This window comes from Numida meleagris, chromosome 4 (genome assembly GCF_002078875.1).
Source record: "Numida meleagris isolate 19003 breed g44 Domestic line chromosome 4, NumMel1.0, whole genome shotgun sequence".
Classification (NCBI taxonomy): Eukaryota; Metazoa; Chordata; class Aves; order Galliformes; family Numididae; genus Numida; species Numida meleagris.
Window position 1 is genome coordinate 71134797 of NC_034412.1, and position 17196 is coordinate 71151992.

The 17196-nt window shown below is 42.7% G+C and overlaps 2 protein-coding genes across 2 annotated transcripts in view; one reads left to right on the forward strand and one right to left on the reverse strand.

Annotated features, from left to right (window-relative positions):
• The window catches only part of KDR (kinase insert domain receptor), an 87261-nt gene continuing 70151 nt past the window's right edge, over nt 87-17196 (forward strand). Inside the window, exon 1 of the mRNA XM_021395620.1 lies at nt 87-301. Within this exon, the coding sequence (XP_021251295.1) occupies nt 217-301 (85 nt within the window). The 5' untranslated portion in view covers nt 87-216. The remainder of the gene's footprint in view (nt 302-17196) is intronic.
• SRD5A3 (steroid 5 alpha-reductase 3) lies at nt 441-6856 on the reverse strand. The gene is made up of 5 exons (XM_021395623.1): nt 6603-6856; nt 4236-4387; nt 3613-3807; nt 2202-2324; nt 441-1701 (listed from the first exon to the last, which is right to left on the reverse strand). The coding sequence occupies exons 1-5, from the start codon at nt 6806-6808 to the stop codon at nt 1442-1444; spliced, it is 936 nt and encodes a 311-aa protein (XP_021251298.1). The 5' UTR covers nt 6809-6856; the 3' UTR covers nt 441-1441.

Consider the following 17196-nt stretch of genomic DNA (forward strand, 5'->3'; position numbering starts at 1 on the left):
CGGCGGGGAGAGCGCCGGGGAGCCCATGGCGGCCCGCGCGGCGCTGAGGGCCTCTCACAGGCGTCGCGTCATCGCCCCTCGCCGGGGAGAGCTGCCGCCGCGCACCGCCCGTCCCAACCGCTTCCTGCCACGGCCCGAGCGCGCGGGGCGGCGTAGCAGCCGGCCCGCCCGCCGTGACGGCAGCGGCAAGGACCGCCCCCGGCGCCCCGGAGGGCGATGAATGGAGCGGGTCGCTTCGCTTCGTGCCCCGAGGGACCGCCTGAACGCCGCCTCGGAAAGAACGCGGCAAGCCTCGGTGCCGGTAAGGGTCGGCTCTGCGTCCGCCAGCCAAGGCTACGAGGAGCGTGGTCCGTGGGAGGGCTGCGGCATTCCACGGAGAGTAGCTACTGAGGTTTTGGGGGGTGTGCTTACCGCGATTTTGAGAAATGAGACGAAATGGGAACGGAAGGTATCAAACATCTTTAATTAAATATTTTGTGTCATAAGATGTACCAAAGTATATAAAAACTCTTCTCGTATACAAAATATCGTTAAGTACACACACAGAAGCGAGCACACGCTGGGACACTAGCGGCCATCTGCTCCATCACGCAGATCTCAGCCCCTCCTGTACCGTGAGGAGGACCACACCGTCCAGTTGCTAAGTGCAAAACCCACCTAGCCCTGTGCTAAGCGGCAGCAACTGTGAGGAGCAGGCTGCTGCATGCAGTTCCTTCCCCCTGCCCACACGGGCCCCTTAAGGACCAGGGCTGGTTGCCATCACCCCATGAAACACAAAGGACGTCAAAGACCTGAACTTAGGATGACAGAACTGCAGAGAACCTTCTATGATTTTCCCAGATTAAGGATAAACAAGGAGTGTTTTGTGCTCTTTTTATCGCTGCTGCTGAGAATGAGTCACCCCTCCAGCACAGCTTCCTCCACCACTCCTTGTGCTTGCAGTTACAAGGCACTGCCTGGTTTTCATTACCACCAGAGAAGTACAGAAAGCCAATACATCATTTGCCTCCCTCCGAAGGGATGCAAATAAAAGAGAACACAAAGAAATATGTTTAAGTATTAGGCAAGGCATGAAATACAGCAGTTCGAATTATTCCCCGCACTATCATTTCTCTTCAGTTTTCATGTATATGCATTCTGGCTTGTTGCACAACAGTAAGTGCTTTTTGCATAAAACTATAAAATGGAAAAGACCCAGTTAGCATCTCATCAGTTGTAATTAAGGTCTTCATTAAGCTTTTTCTTTGCTTGTATGATACAGAGACCTTAAGTTTCCACACACAAATCAGCAACTCTGATGAGATTAAAATTACGACTTTTTAAGCTCTATAGCATAGAGAAAGTGTGCAATTTTGGCTTGGCTTTAGTAAAATGTAAATTTTTCATTCTCTTAGAGAAAACATTTCCCAGTTTGCACTAAATACACTTCAGAAGGCATGTTCTAAAAAATAAATGGTATAAATGCTTTTCGATGCTTTGGGTAGGAGGTAAATTTTTCCTGATAGAACTCATGACACAGAACAGCAGCCAGTGTCTGGTTAAAAAAAACATACATCACTACAAACCACCACGTCACATTGTGGAATCCAAATGTGATGGCCATAGATATATAGATGAGGAGTTCTGCAAAATAATGAGGGCAAGAAACTCTTTCAAACCAGTCTCCAAAAGGTATACTGTGGCTCAGACTTAAAACCTTTCCTGCAAGCAAACAGAAAGAAATTAGTTGAGAACCACGCATTAAATTCTACTCACAATCACAGAACAACTCGCTCATTAAAATGATCATCGTCATTCCCTCCATCTGATCTGGCAGCTTTGCATTTCTTAATGAAGTAAGACATCACCTTCTGGCTGTTTGTGTAAATACAGAGAAGGAAATGTATTTTTAGCAATGTATTTCTATGAAGAAGTGAGGTCTCAGAGGAGTGGCACAAGTCCTAAGCATGATTATTTATCTGTCCTTAAGATGACAGAAGCTAGACCTTCAATTTAACTTCTGTAAAAATATACATACGTACGTAATTCAGCTGTCTGATCTCTTTTCCAAACAGTTTCATTTAACCTACTGAAAATATCAAGTGTCACACTACAGCATGAAAAACACTGGTGTTTTAAGGTGGTAGAAGCTACAGAAGCCTATTGAAACAAGCAGCAAATATTTACATAAGTAAACTGTTCATGGAAATGAAAGACCTTACCTGATTTACTTTTTCTAAGATTAGCTAGAATCACAAGACATCTGTGCTGGTGAAGAGAGGCCCAAATGTACATCACAATGCCTATGACATGATACCAGAAGATCTGCACAGAAAGTTCTTTTCCTGAACAAAATATGTTTCATTAATAAACAGCCAGGAATTATTTTTCTGAGCATTGTCCCAAAACAGTACATACATATTTTGCACATTAGTATCTTAATGAGATTCTAGAAGCAAGATACCAATCCCTTGAAAGATGCTTTTAAATCCTCTGCGATTTAAGTGCTCTGCTACTATTCATTTCCCTTAACCACTTTACACTAAAAACACCAAATACCTGTTTTTTAATCCAGTATCTTTAGGTACACTATTATGTATAACTGGTACATAATTCACAGTCTCAGACCTCAGTATTGAACTGTTTATAATTCTTACTATCCTAATGAAAGATACTGCAGTATCTCAAGTCAACACATAAGTACAGTTTGTCTTGTGAGTGGTATATATATACACACTATAAACCACTTACCCTAGCAAAAACTCTGTATTGAGGATGGTCTCCTATGTACAAGTCAATATACCATCTCTGAGTATCCACCAGATGAGAAAAGTAGGAAAACAGGTCCAGATTAAAAAGGCTTTATCTACTAATAAACGGTCTGAAGACTGTTTTAAAAATAACCTGATTAAACTAGACCTGATGTGGTTGGAAGTGGTTAAAAGCTTTGCTAAAGTCACATACTTAGTAATGACCACTTTGCCTAAATCAGTCATGGGAGAAATGCTACAGTCAGCTCAAGTGTTGCAGAGAAGCAAACAGCAGTTAAGTGGAATGTGCTGGCAGAAACAGGTCAAAAAATTCAAATTTCTGCTCTATTAATGGAGACATCACAGTACCAAGGGAAAGAAGAGGCTGACTGATGTAAGGCACAGAAGTGAGGAGTTCTCAATGGAAGGCAAAGGAGCTGACCAAGACTGTCCTGCAGGCTCACATGAAAGGAAAGCCTACAGCAAAAAAACAATCTCCAGTTTGACAACTGGAGTTGTCTAGTGGTATTTGAGGACTGGCAACAATTATCTTCCTACACAGAGCATATCTATCTCAATGGAAACTGATCTGAAACGATCCCAAAAGTGTCTACAGTGAGATGGAGTAACGGTGAATTTCAGGGAATAACAGTGGTGATTTAAGATAAAAATTAGTGAGCAAGCAAGAGTGTGCCCATAATACTGCTTGATAATGCAACATACTGAAATGTTACTTTGGACTATGCCAATAAGTTTGTTTTACTTTTCATCAATTAACACACTTCTCACACATGTCCTCCACAAAATCAAGTGAACCACCTGCCTTCATGGAAAGAAATGGGAGAAAAAATGCATCTTTGGTAACAGCTAAGCAGGTACTTACCCTTCCTAACATTAGTAGGCACTTGACATAGCACAGTTGAGCCAACAGCAACGTAATAACCAAGTCCAAAGCAATACTGCACAATGTGAATGACGCCGTTGGAAAACACACTGGTATAGAGGCATTCTGCAAGTCTTTGAAAGCTATGCAGCCAAAGGAGCAGGAGAACCAAGAGTGCAGAGAAGCGTTCACTGTCTGCTTGCAAATAAAAAATAGAAACTTAGGGAGAGATAGGACCAATTTAACCCCAACAGTGCTTTAAAAGGGCTAATTTTCCCCTCCCCAAAGCAAAATCCTTACCTTCTTTTTAAACTAACCTAGCACTGAGAAAAGTTTTTGTATATTTGATGCACTGTTGACTGCAGAGACTGAGCAAGATTACATCTACAAAGTGCTAATAGCTGTTCCTACTAAAAGAACTGCTGAAAGCTACTATATTCATAACATAGAATGATTTCCACCTTGAATAATGCCAAAGGGAACTGGTATTCCAGGAAAGTCACTTGAAGCCTAGTTTAAGAACAGCTTATGAAGTAGCATATGAAGAATACATATCAAGCAAAGGATGGTAATGCAGTTTTGTAATATTTATGTGGCTGCTTCATAATAGCTGGAATACCTACCCGTATTCTGGTTCTGCAACTCTCTGCCAAAAGCACTATGGAAGATCTGAATCCATGGGGGGAGTGATGCTCCAAGGAACTCAGCTTGAAAAAGCCTCATCAGCAGAAAGCCATTCCAGAGTATAGAAACTACATAAAAATGAGTAAACCACCTGTAGGAACAAAAAGCATCTTCATTAAACTTCCTGTTCTCCTCATTCTTTAGATGGAAATGTAGCTGCAGGACACACTTGTCTCATGGTGAGTACATGCCTTTTTGGCCTGCCTATCACCGAGACTACGTTTCTCTAGAACATTCAAACTTTTTCTTTTGGAGAAGACAACTCCATTAGTTAGTGAAGCAAAATAAAACACCCCCCTCCCAGAACACCTCAGGTACAACCATAAAGAGGCCAGGTAAGAAACTCAAATGCTAGCAAGCTTCCTTGCACACTGCACAATGACTTGCCCATTAGCAGTTAGTAACCCCTTTGGGTGTTCACTCCTTCTTCTCAGTTCTCTCTCCTACCAAGCAGAGACAGTAATGTCTCTGCAGATTTGCAACAGCAAAAATAAAGCTTCCTCCATTTTCTGCTTAAAAGACAAACACAACTTGTATATAGACAAAACCATATCTCTGCCTCCAAGCTTCAAGCTCTTTCTCTCCCAAGCTATTGCTTGGTAGACTTCTGTCTCATCAGTTGCTGGAGAACTTTCCCCACATGCAGTAGTTTCTGTCACAGAAAATAAACAAGCCCTCCCAGCTTAGCTGAGAAATGCCCTGTGAGATTTCAATAATCTCAATTATGCATGTGACCTACAGAGCAATCCAGCACTACACTAAGTACATATGTCCTTCAAGGAAAGAGGAATGCTCTTTGTTTGCCGAACCAACCTAAAATTAATCATAACATTTGACAAGATGAAAGAGTAGAGTTAAAAATCAGTCTGGGCTAGTGAAAATACAATGCTTGTTCAGAAACAAGATGCAGATGAAGGGGGACAAAAAATGTCTCGACAGTTAGCTTCAGGATCTTCTCAACTAGCACATTACAGGTTCAACGCTGCAGTAACAACTGCTTCGTACATTTTGAGAGCTTGATATCAATTCACTGAAAAACCCATAGTCTTTGGTTAGCATATTCCCTAAGAAGTGGTGGGAAACTTCTATTGGAGAAAGGTTAATTCAGATGAAACCCTAGCACAAGAATACAATACTTTGCAATGCATTGCAACTAAAGCCAAAGCTTTTATGAACAGTCCTTTTTGCTGTGGCTACCACAGAGCTTAAATACATCCCTAGGAAACTGGAGCCAGAAGCTTGAAATCAAAGATAACATATTATAACTTCTCTTTTAATATGCTGCATTACAATTTTTTTTTTTAACATTTTCTCTGAAAGAAATATATGTAAACTGTGTTAGTGACAACTGTGATAGCGATAGGTTGCCTCATTAGGCATGACTGAATCTTTGAGTTACATGGCACCCTAATCCTGTCCTGCCAGCCGTGTAAGATCATGTCACACCTACGTTCAAGTCAAAGGCTACTTCTAGCCAAAAATTTCAGCTGAACAAAATGAGATATACAGTAACATAAAAAGCTGTAGAGTTTTAATTCCCTCTTTCATTCTATTAAACATAACCCATTAGGAAGAGGTTTTCACAGCAATTTGGCTGTTTCAGAAACCATTTCAGAAAAAGAGTTGTGTTTGGATAACACAACAGTTCGTTTACCTTATTAGAGACTGTTCACACAGTATCCAGATACTTGTATTAACATGCTATTATCAGTATCCTGTGGCGTGTTTTATAAAGAAACCCAGAAGGAAGAAGACAATGACAGAATCAATGATCCATGTGGATCCCTTCAAACTCAGGATATTCTGTGGTTTTATGACTAAGAATTGATTTAAGAAAGCAATTCCACAGCATATTTGCACAGTCGCAGTCACACTCAGGAGTCCATCCTCGCACATCCCAGATCCAGTCTTGCTGTAAGGTTTGTTGCACAGATACTGCATGGGGCTGGGATCCAAGAGTAAACAATTTCAGAGCCTCACAGACAATCAGCACCCCATGGTATCCATATACTTAGATATATTGTAGCTCCAGAGTGGGCAGTTTCTCTGTGGTGCTGAAAATCACACAAATAAGCTTATGTTTCTAATAATATACAGAGTATTAATACTCCAGAGCGATAGAACCCGCCTGGCAGCCGAACACATCTGCAGGCCCTGAGTGCCAAACGGGCACCAAAACAAAATCTGAGAGGGCCTTCAACATCCTCAGCTCTCAGTCACGACCCCGCAACACCGCTCTGTTTTGCCTATTGCTCGAAACACCCCCGCCGGAGCACAGCCGCCGCCCGGCCTCGGTCCCCCCTCACCTCTTGGGCACCTGCAAGCGGCGCAGCCAGGCAGCTTGCTGCCCGCCGCCTCGTTTAGTCTTCCCGTAGCGGATGAGGTCCTGCAAGAAGGCTGAGGCGATGTCGGTGCCTCCGCCGTGCCGCCGCGCCTGGGCCCGGTGCAGCAGCAGCAGCGCTAGGAAGGCGGCAGCCAGCAGGGCCCAGGCAGCGCCGAGCACAGCCGGCATGGCCCCAGCGCGGGGCCTGCGGGAGCACCGCCCGCCCCAGGCCCGCCCCGCTCCGCCCACCGGCACGGCGCAGCGGGCCGGGGGGGCCGGCCGGACTCGGGCTGTGGCAGGCGTGGTGTTTGCAGCGGTAGGCGTTTTCGCAGCCGTCGCTGCTTTGCTCTCTTACTTAGTACACGGGCCTAAAATATCTAGGGATAAATCAAATATTTAGAGTGTTATCTAGTGCCTCTCTGTGTGTGCAAACAGGCATTTTCACCATTTCTCTCGTTTTCATTTGGAGCTGCCACTGCCTTGGGCACTGCAGCACATTGAAAAGCACTGGAGAACCTACCAGTTGCACTTTGATGTCTGTGGGTAATCCAGAAACTGCACTGCTGCAACCTGGGACTCGCAGTTTTTTCCTAATATTACCCTCCCCTATGCACACAGGAGTCCTGTTCAGGCCTTCCCTTATTCTGGTCTAGAGTAAAATTACATGTTAAGTCAGGAAAAAATAGCTAAGTGATATTTCAAAGTCTTTATAGAATCACAGAATCATTAAGGTTGGAAAAGACCTCCCAGATCTAGTCCAACCGTCAGCTGATCACTCCATGCCCACTAAGCCTTCCCTCAGTGACACATCCACACATTTCTTGAACACCTCCAGGGATGGTGACTCCACCACCTCCCTGGGCAGCCTGTTCCGATGCCTCACCACTCTTTCTGAGAAGAAATGTTCCTAATATCCAACTTGAACCTCCACCCATGCAACTTAAGGCCATTACCTCTTGTTCTGTCACTGTTACCTGGGGGAAGAGGCCGACCCCCACATTGCTACAACCTCCTTTCAGGTTGCCGTAGAGATCTCAAGCCTCCTCTGAGCCTCCTCTTCTCCAGACTAAACAACTCCAGCTCCCTCAGCCGCTCCCCACAAGACTTGTGCTCCAGACACCTCACAGCTTCCTTGCCCTTCTCTGGACACACTCCAGGGTCTTGATGACTTTCTTGTAGTGGGGGACCCAAAACTGAACACAGTAGTCGAGATGCGGCCTCAGCAGAGCTGAGTACAGAGGGATGATCACCTTCCTGCTCCTGCTGGCTACTTTAAATACAGAGAAATCTAATTTTGTTAGTTTTTAGTGCTACTTCAAACAGTCCTAAAGTCAGAAGATTTTAAGAGCATGAAGCAGTGGCAACTGTCTTATAGCTCACTGAGACTGAGGACTGTAGTACACACAGGTACTTTCAGAGGAACTTTTGTCAACACAGCTGTACCTCTGCAGTGCCTAGGTGAGTGTAGAACAGTACTTTATTTCCTCTGTTGGACTGGGTTATGTCATTACAAGCATGTATTTGCATTCTAACCAAATACTAAACACATATAATATGTGTGGGTTGGCTTTTTTTTCTGTAGGTCAAGCTTGATTGAAACAAATTTTTGAATTCTATGCAGGAACTTTCCTAAACAGAGGAGTTTGAGGGTGCATTTATTATTGTGCTGGTCCATCTTATCAGTGGATCCTGCAAGGCAGCACACTCAGCTGAAGCACTCATACAATCGATAATATTGCCTTGTGAAGAAATCTTTGGAGTTCACGTTTTCTGCTAAAACATATGATGCTCTATGGTTATATCCACAGAATGTGCTATAACAAATATTTTAATGTTAATGTGTTTTATGCCAAACTTCAGTACTGAGTCTAACGTTCTTGCAATTTCAGTAGAACTGAATCATAAATCTATTTCAGGGATTTCATGCCTAAGCCACTCCTGTGGTACACAGCGCTCCAGCAGCACAGGGAACCAGGATCTGACCTCAAAATGTGGTCACATTGCTGGCTGTTTCCTCAAGGCTTAGGTAACTGGAGGAAGAAAGGGAGGGAATACAGCTGTGAGGTTGGGAAATGGTTTGACGGAGGGAGGAATTGATGGTTGGCTGTCTTAAGTACATGTTCTATATATTTGCAAGTTATGCTGAGGAATATGACACCTTTTCAATATGAGTTGCACTCTGCTACTTCTTTCAATTGTGTATAGTTCTTGCAGAGTGGTAAAGACTGCTCTCTCAAGGAGTTTTCCTTTGCACTTGGCATCTAAGGCACATTATTGCACCCCTGTGCGATGATTCCCACACCTTTTATACGATTGGTCCCTCTAGGTGGCACCAGCACTCTGTGGTTCCTCGAGTACCTGAGGAAGCTGCCCGCGGGCCCTCGTCTTTGCTGCCTGCAGGAGCCCGTGGTGCCACCAGCCGCCCTTGGGCAGGAACTCTCCCGGGCTGGCACCTCGCAGCCACTCCAGGCTTTGGCCAACCCCAGCAGCTCATATGCCGTAAGCATTTGGAAGCTTTGGGCAATTACGGATGAGTGTTTATGGGTGCATATGAGCTTTTTGTGTTAAGTACTTGTTCTTGCAACAGGGACACTGTTTTCAGCTTAACAGGTGGAGTTCACCTTAACTTTACTTATCTGTTAACAAGCTGAGACTAGTTAGCTTGGTTTCCTGTGTAACTGGGAGGCAGGTAACCTCCCGAGTGCCAGGGTTTTCTTTCAAAACCCAGCTGTGTCTCAGCTGTAGAGCTGAACTGTCCTCCCTGGTGGATATCTTCACAGTGGAAACAGAATCTTGAAGGATTCAAAATAAAAATGTCTATCAGTTGTTCATGGTCCTGCAACTGGAGTTGTTTCAGTGAGTTTCGTTCAAAAAGATTTGCAGTGAGATTAGAAGAACACAGTTTCATCAAGGTGTGGAGCATGCAAGAGAGTTATCTTGAGATGTTACTGCTTTGTATAGCCTGCTTTAACATTAAAGAAGACCTGCTGGGATGAGCCATAGATTGCTGTGAGACATTACTTACAGCAAACTGTTTGCCAGATTCTGAAGAGATGCTGTGCAAAAGTTGGGCAGGTATTTCAGTCATTGGCTGAACTGTATAGAAAATGCCAGAGAACTGATGTTCTTTATGCTCTGCTGAGCTGGACTCATGCAGACCACAGCAGATTATGTCAGACAGTGCTTTGTCAAATGCCTGTGGAGTGGGAGGGTGGAGATTTGCTTCTGAGCTTTTCAGCTCAGGCTGTTGTATTACTCAAAGGAATTTGTCTGCTGAGGGATAAAAGTCAGTATCATTGTCTGGCCAGCCCAGAACAGATTTCACAGCAACTATGGACTTGATAGACCTACCAATTTATTTTATGTGATGATTTGAATTGATATTATAATGCATAAAGGTAAATAGGAAAATTATGCAATTACTTTGATAGTTTTTACTGGTTGGTTTGTTCAGATCTTTTTCCCAAGGTAGATTTTAACTTGCTAACAAAGCTCGAGAAGCTCTGTAAAATAGCTACAGGTGGTATCCTGGCGGTCTCTGTGTGAGATAATTTGATTAGAATTTAGGACAAGAGCAACGTTGAAAGTACTGGTTGAGGCCACGTTCCTTCAGACTTTTATGAGCATGCTTAAAGACAATGTGAGTGGAGACCCTAAAATCTAGATACTTAGTTATAGGACATAATAATCTCTGTTAATTAAGTTGGCTGGTACCAGAGGGTCTGAGGATTTTAATTAGTAAGACCATTGTTTGATTTATCTAATATGCATCACTTCTGGGATTTGTGGGAAAATATACCAGGAAAGCCAACAGATGTCAACATTTTGAAGGTTAAAATGCTAGCCTGTGCTCTACTGGTTTTAATCATTGGAAGATAATACCTAGATAGTGGGGCCAAGAAAACATAAATCACAGAGTACATAAAAAGCGTGCTTCGAGATGTGAGAAACTTTCTGCAAAATGCACTTCCCACAATTCAGGGATGACTGCATGTCCTTGGCTTTCCAAGTAGAAAGTATTTGATGGAAAGCAGGAATTGCTCTCCGATAAGACAAAAGGTCCCTTGCTTGTTGGTGCTGGCCTCACAGGAGGGCAGGAAGCCATACCCACATCACACACCTATTATACTATGTATATATAATATTATATATATATGTATTATAGTATACAATACTATTGTATTGGCAGCATGTTGTGCAAGCAGCACCAAGAGGAGGTGCAAAAACCTGCCACTTCCACATTGTATACAGCGTGATAGACCTTGCTGTCTTCTTTAAATCAAAATTAGTCACTCTTGAGCAAGGAAATAGCTGTAGTGTTATGTTTACATGGCTCTCTACAGAATTCATATGCAATAATTCATGGAGTTCAGTGTGTTACTTCTACATCTCTAAGAGCTGTGGTACTAAGATACAGAATTTGCTCTCTATTCTGTCATGTTATTTGCTGAGCTTTCACTGATCACAGCTAGTAAGTATCTTGCCAACGTGGTGGACTTGGAAACTGAGAGTTAGTTTGGGGTTTCAACTTGGGGAATAAAATCAGCTTTATTCCTGCTCCAAAGATGTATGATATGGTATTGGACATGGGCTAGTTTTATGCTGTGAAGGCTAAGTCTAGGAAAGCTGTCATTTGCTGTAGAAATCTGTATTTGCGGTTTCATAATGCATCATTAAAATTCTTTGCCAAAGGGCACCTGTCCATGATACAACTTCAGGGCTCAGCAGGAGCAGAATTCAGACCCTGAACAGTAGCAAGGGTTCAAATAATTGACTGCACAAAAATCCTCAAAGAATTTGTGGAAGACCTGCCTCTACCTTCTGTATATTGCTGTACATTATTTTAGAAAAATGATGGAATGTATGTGCTTGCAAAATGATAAGGGTTTTTGAAGAATAGACAGACTGCATTCAGGCACAGGTTTAAAATTAAAGATTTTTCCCTGGCATCCCTTTTGAAATTTTTAGATTCAGGTACAAAAGTTCAGAGACACTGTTTACCAAAGGAGAAAGATTAATGTTGATGAAAGCTGTAGAGGGCAGTTAGCTTTAACAGAGCTGTCAGCTGATAAGGGAAATCTGGCATGCAAAGAGAAAGGTAATATCAACATTAATAATTTACAACTGAGGAGGGTCAAAATTTCCTCGAGGAAAGAAAGATCTTCTACATGCTTCTTTATATGCACTCTGTGGAAACAGCTGTCCTTAGCGGCCCTTTCCTACTCCCTCCAGGACTTTGAATCAAAAGTAATTTAATACTAGTGCTCATTGGATAAGAATTAGCTGGGAAACAGAAAGGAATACTAGAAGTTGTTCTAGGACGATGAAAGTTGATTCAATACAATCTGCAGAGAATGAACTTGTCTACATCACATCTTGAAGACCACTCCGTGACCCTTTTGGTTTTGATGCTGCTTTTCTTTCAGGGGGTGAGCCTGAAAGCTCAGCCTACATGTGGCCACCCTCTGGAGCACCAAGCTGTAATGTGCATATGCATGACTGACAGCTTGTTCTACTCACACAGCTTGGAGAAGCTCTGCAGAGGCTGTTCTAAGGAGCCTGCAAGATGGTCCACAATGATCTTGAAGTGCATAGTTCTGGAAGCAGCTCTCCTACCACTCGTTAGGGAGTTATTCACAGCAGCAAGGAAAGAAAACTACCTTTTTTTTTTTTCCATGTTGTAGAATAATCTTGGTTGTACATTGGCTCTTTATTATGTAGGACCTGCATTCGAGCTCTGAGATGTCATCTCCCATGGGGAAAAAAGGAAACAAGAAGTCCTTATGCTGTGGTGTACCTAGACAGAGGCCAAGGAACTGGTTGTATTTCAGATATCCATATGACTTCGTTTGGAGAGAGGCAGTTCCCCATTTTGTATTGTAGTGCTGTGAACACAGAGTACTGGGAATGCAGTTGAGTTCATTTTTAGGTATCAAATCTGTACGTGAAATCCTGTACCAAGACATTTGAATAATATCACCCACATTTGCTGTGGGCTATGGGAATGCTATTACTGAGTAGCAGAAGCAGCTTCACAAATGGACACCATTCAGAGTGGGTACTTATCCCATGGTACAGGAGGCTAAAGGAAGTACCTGCATTCCAGGAATGATACTGCCTGCCTCAACACAGTAAACTGCTAGGTTTGAAAATTTTGGACTGATTTCCTATTTCAGTATGCAGATGTATAAATATATATATTTTTTCATATGCTGTCAGTGTTTTGCTGCATTGTGCCATAACATGAAGACATAGGTTTCATTCATGTATCTGCTCATACTTACCAGTGGCCCTGTCTTGAGAAAGATACAGAGGCTCAGTGAACCCTTACTGTCTGTGACCTGTGACCAGAAAGAAATTTAGGTTTTAAACTACTATGTACAATTAACAGCTGTAAAAACAGCTGTTGAAAATCATTTGTGTTCCTAAAACTAAATATTTAAAATATGATTTTTTGTAACAAACCTGTCAAATAATTTTTTTCTCCAGTGTGCTTCCTGATAAAATATCCATGGTAAATATTTATCAGAAAAGTGTTGTATCAAGTGTTGTCTCAATAAATATTTATTAGAGGCTTACCACTACAAGCTTGTGTAGAAGGGTGATAAATACTGACTACAGCTAGGACAGAAACAGTGTCTGCATGCTGCAAGCATGTTCAGAGGCACCTTATCAGTGATAAATTTCTCTGTGATGGTTTGTAGGTAGAGGAGCTGAGGTTGATAGTGCAGGGTTAACTGAAGACCTGGGGCAAAGAATTAAGAGGCAATCTTAAGAAACTGGGACTCTGCCACATGTAGCCCTCCTGTCCAAGTTTGCCTGTGATACATCTGGGCAAAGATGCCAGTGCCCATTCCATTCAGATCTGAGTGCAGAGTTGGGAAAATGATTAAAAAAGAAAAAGTCTGGAGGTGGTAAAAGCAAATAAAAGGTCATGTGCAAGTTAATTACTTGTAGTGCTGTGTGTAAAGTTTCGCACTGGCATAAACTACTCTGTTGCTCTCTAAACTAGAGGATAGAAAAATAAACCATTATGAATGAGCAGATATGATTGAGGCGTGTGGGGTCTCCAACAATAAATAATCTCAGCCTATGTGTTCAGATACTGTAAGCAGCTTTGGCTAACGACACGTCTTACTTGCCAGATTCATTGTGTGCTCTTCAGCAGCCAGAACACTCGAGACAGCAGTTAATAAATACTCACATTGTCTGGACTCAAAGTTAAGGTCATGTGGAGCTGGCTCTATTACATAGGAGGAGATACAGGCTGTTCCCTCCACACTTCTAGCTTTGCTGGTAAAATGAAGTCTTCCCATGATGGGCTTCAAAACCCTGGGAATGAGAGTGACAGGAAGACTGTCATGGCAGTAGGGACGTGGTACTTGTGCACATACCTCTGCCCTCCATGTTGAGAGGAGGGCCACTCCCAAACCTGCTTCTCCTTGCTCCTAGGCATCATAGAAAAGTGTCAGAAACAACGGTATGTACCTTATGAAGGCAAAGGGACAAAAGAGGTGGATGAAGGGCAGAGTTCCACCCTCAGCATCTAGTCTCCTAACGTCAGTCCATTTATTATGCCTCAGTGCTTATCTGCATTGCATAAATAGCAGCATTTTGCTTTACACACAGAGTACTGTTTGTACAGAAATAACTCTCAGTTCTGAAATAGTTAAAGGAAGAAAAAAAGAGAAAGATGAAAAGGCAGCAGTTTGTACTAGTGTGTAAACCATTTAGCTTTTCTTTCCAGTCACGGATGTGAGAAAAAATGGCCAAGGTAGGATCCCTAAACCTTCCCCACTGGCTGATCTGAACCAGTGTTCAGAGCACGGGGCAACAAGTGTTCTACTTGGTGCTGGTACAATTTGTTCACCACGGTGTAAGGTCATAAAACTGTTAGAGTGTGTCCAAAGGAGGGCTACAAAGATGATGAAGGGCCTACAGATCAAGATGTATGAGGAGAGAGGCTGAGGTCCCTTGGTTTGTTTAGCCCAGAGAAGAGGAGGCTGAGGGGGAGCCTCATGGCAGCCTATTGCTTCCTCATGAGGAGTGTGGAGGGGCAAGCACAGATCACGACAGTGGTCATGGCCTCAAGCTCTCTGTGTTCAAGCAGCATTTGGACGATGCTCTCAGACATAGAGTTTTAATTTTGAGTGATCCTATGTGGAGCCACATTTGGAATCAGTGGTTTTTGCTGGGTCCCTTCCAACCTGGGATATTCTATGATTCTGTGATTCTAAGTGATAAAGACCTCTGCTGCACTGCCAGCCTTTTACACCACAGTGAAGGGTGCATGGAGCAATCCTGTCTCCTGCTCCCCTGTCTGGGCTTATAGGGGAGAGGACAGGACTACGCTTGGTGGCTCTGTGGCTGGCAGGAGGCTTGGCAAGGTGCATGGGCACTGCTGGACAGACCATGTCATGTCACAGCTCCAAAGGGGAGGGAGTGCAGCCTTCTTTCCAGTCTCTGCCAGTCAGGCTTAGCAGCATCTCCTCTGTCTGCTGGTGCTTGGGGAGCCAGGTGGAAGTCTTCCGATTCTGGATTTTTAACCTTCTGTTAAATTCAGCCCTCCATCTGCTTGAAGACCTCTTCTGAAATTCCTGCTTGGATGGAGAAACACACATCTGGCTTCCATTTCTTCATGTCACCCTGATCCTGACAGGTTTAGCCTACTGTCTTGCCTAATTCACCTTCTAAAGAAGCCAACATCTTCTGAGTTGCTTGATGCCTTTGGGAATAGGTTAATTTAGTTTCCAGGTACTGGTGCTGGAACGATGCCTGCACTGGAGGGGCTGCTGTGGTGTTTGTCACACCTAAAGATGCAGTGCTGGTGGATGCTTTTGTCTACTCACTTCCTTCCTTTTATCTGCATGTGGGATTTGTTCTCACTTACATCTAAAGAGCCTTGGAAACTGATCTGATAGTAGAAGAGGCTACTTAGGAGGAAATGAAAATAACTCTCCGAAGTTCTCTGTTATTTCAAGTCTCTCAGTGGCTAGTGGTAAGCTGTTGTGATACAGGATTTCTGAGATGCCAGAGAGGAAGAACAAAGGGGTTTCTGTGTAACACTCATTTTTCCACCCTGCAGTTTTGGATCCCTGCTTCTGGGACCAACACAGAGCCACCCTGCTGCTGCTCACCAACAGTGCTGAGATAAAATGGTGGTGGTGCATCCTGCTACCGGCCTGCAGCTTCGCTGGGGATGTTGTTAACACACATTTACTGGGGATCTGATGAATTCAGCCACTAAACCTTTTTTACTGAACAACAATTTGTTTCTTCTCTGTGCAAAACCTCCCTCCCTATTTTGCTCCCCCCTCCCCTTTCTCCCTTTCTCTCTCTTTTTTCTCTTTTTTTTTTTTTAAATGAGCAGGAAATGTTTTGGAAGGGAGAGTCAAGGGACTTAAGTCTGGAATTTTTATGTACACCAGAAACTTCAATGTGTGGTTCAAGCTGATAAACTTACCACACCTCTTTCTGTTTTCTTTATAGACTTATTACAAATATCTGGCTTGGAACCTAGATTTATAGTGTGAACAAAAGAAATATAGACCACTGGGACATGAATAGATAAATCTCAGGAGGAGACATAAAAGAGTTTGTTCAACTTTTAAACTGCTTCTTAATGAAACAAAATAACAAAAAAGATCAGAACACTCATTTTTTAAAATTGTTCGTTTAGAGAAGCTGTTAAACATCAGAAATGCTGCATATAAATATCCCCTCTATTGTTTTATGCCTAAGTCAAAATGCATGTAGACGGTCCAGCCCTGAGTTTTTGGTAACATCACAGTTTGTATTGCTCTTAATTGTACAAACTTATTTTTGTACAGAAAAAGGAACAGTGAGCACAGAGTGCTCAAAATATTTTTTGAAACTAGAGCTAGCAAAAAGTTCCAAGTGATTCATTTTTAGGAACACTTGCTTAGCTTCATTGAATGTGCAATGTATAGTGAAAACATGTACACTTTCATGATATTGGAGTAAAGAACAAATAGATAATTTCTGGTTTTTTTTTCTTTATACAGTATTTGTTTTAAAATAGCTGTAGTCAGAAAGGCTGGTTTATATTTCAATAAAGCAAAAGTTCTTTATCATTTTGAAAAAAAAAAATTAAAGAAGAATTTTTAAAAAAATCTTCCATTTTAGAAAGGAGAACTTTAAAAATCAAACTTATTTCCTGTGAGGCAGAGAAACTGACAGTGAAAGCTGTGATTTGTGCCTACATACAGGAACATGCAGAGTGATTTCAAAATGGCTTCAGTTGTGACCTCAGTTCTGGCGGCGCCATGAATGCTGAAGCTGCTGTGATCATCCAGGCCAACTTCTTCTCCAGCAAAAATGTTAGTTCCTTGGAAGTTTGAACTAGAACATCTTTTAGGTAATAAAAAGACATTTATTCGTGACTTGTTAATTTTCAGTGATGGAGATTTCTCACAACTTGTTGTTGCAGTGATTGGTTATCCTCACAGGTGAAGAGCTTGCACTTTCTAGACTGAATGCGTGTGGCTTCAGCTTCTCCCTCTATGGAATTAGTTATATGCTGGTCTCCCACAGTGAGGTACTTTCTACTCAAGAAC

Excerpts from the sequence above, each read along its gene's own strand:
- SRD5A3 (XM_021395623.1), bottom strand. The coding sequence starts at position 6,808 with ATGCCGGCTGTGCTCGGCGCTGCCTGGGCCCTGCTGGCTGCCGCCTTC. Across the intron at positions 4,388-6,602 it reads CGCTTGCAGGTGCCCAAGAG|GTGGTTTACTCATTTTTATG; the intron begins GTGAGGGGGGAC and ends TTGTTCCTACAG. Across the intron at positions 2,325-3,612 it reads GCCTACTAATGTTAGGAAGG|GAAAAGAACTTTCTGTGCAG; the intron begins GTAAGTACCTGC and ends TATTTTGTTCAG.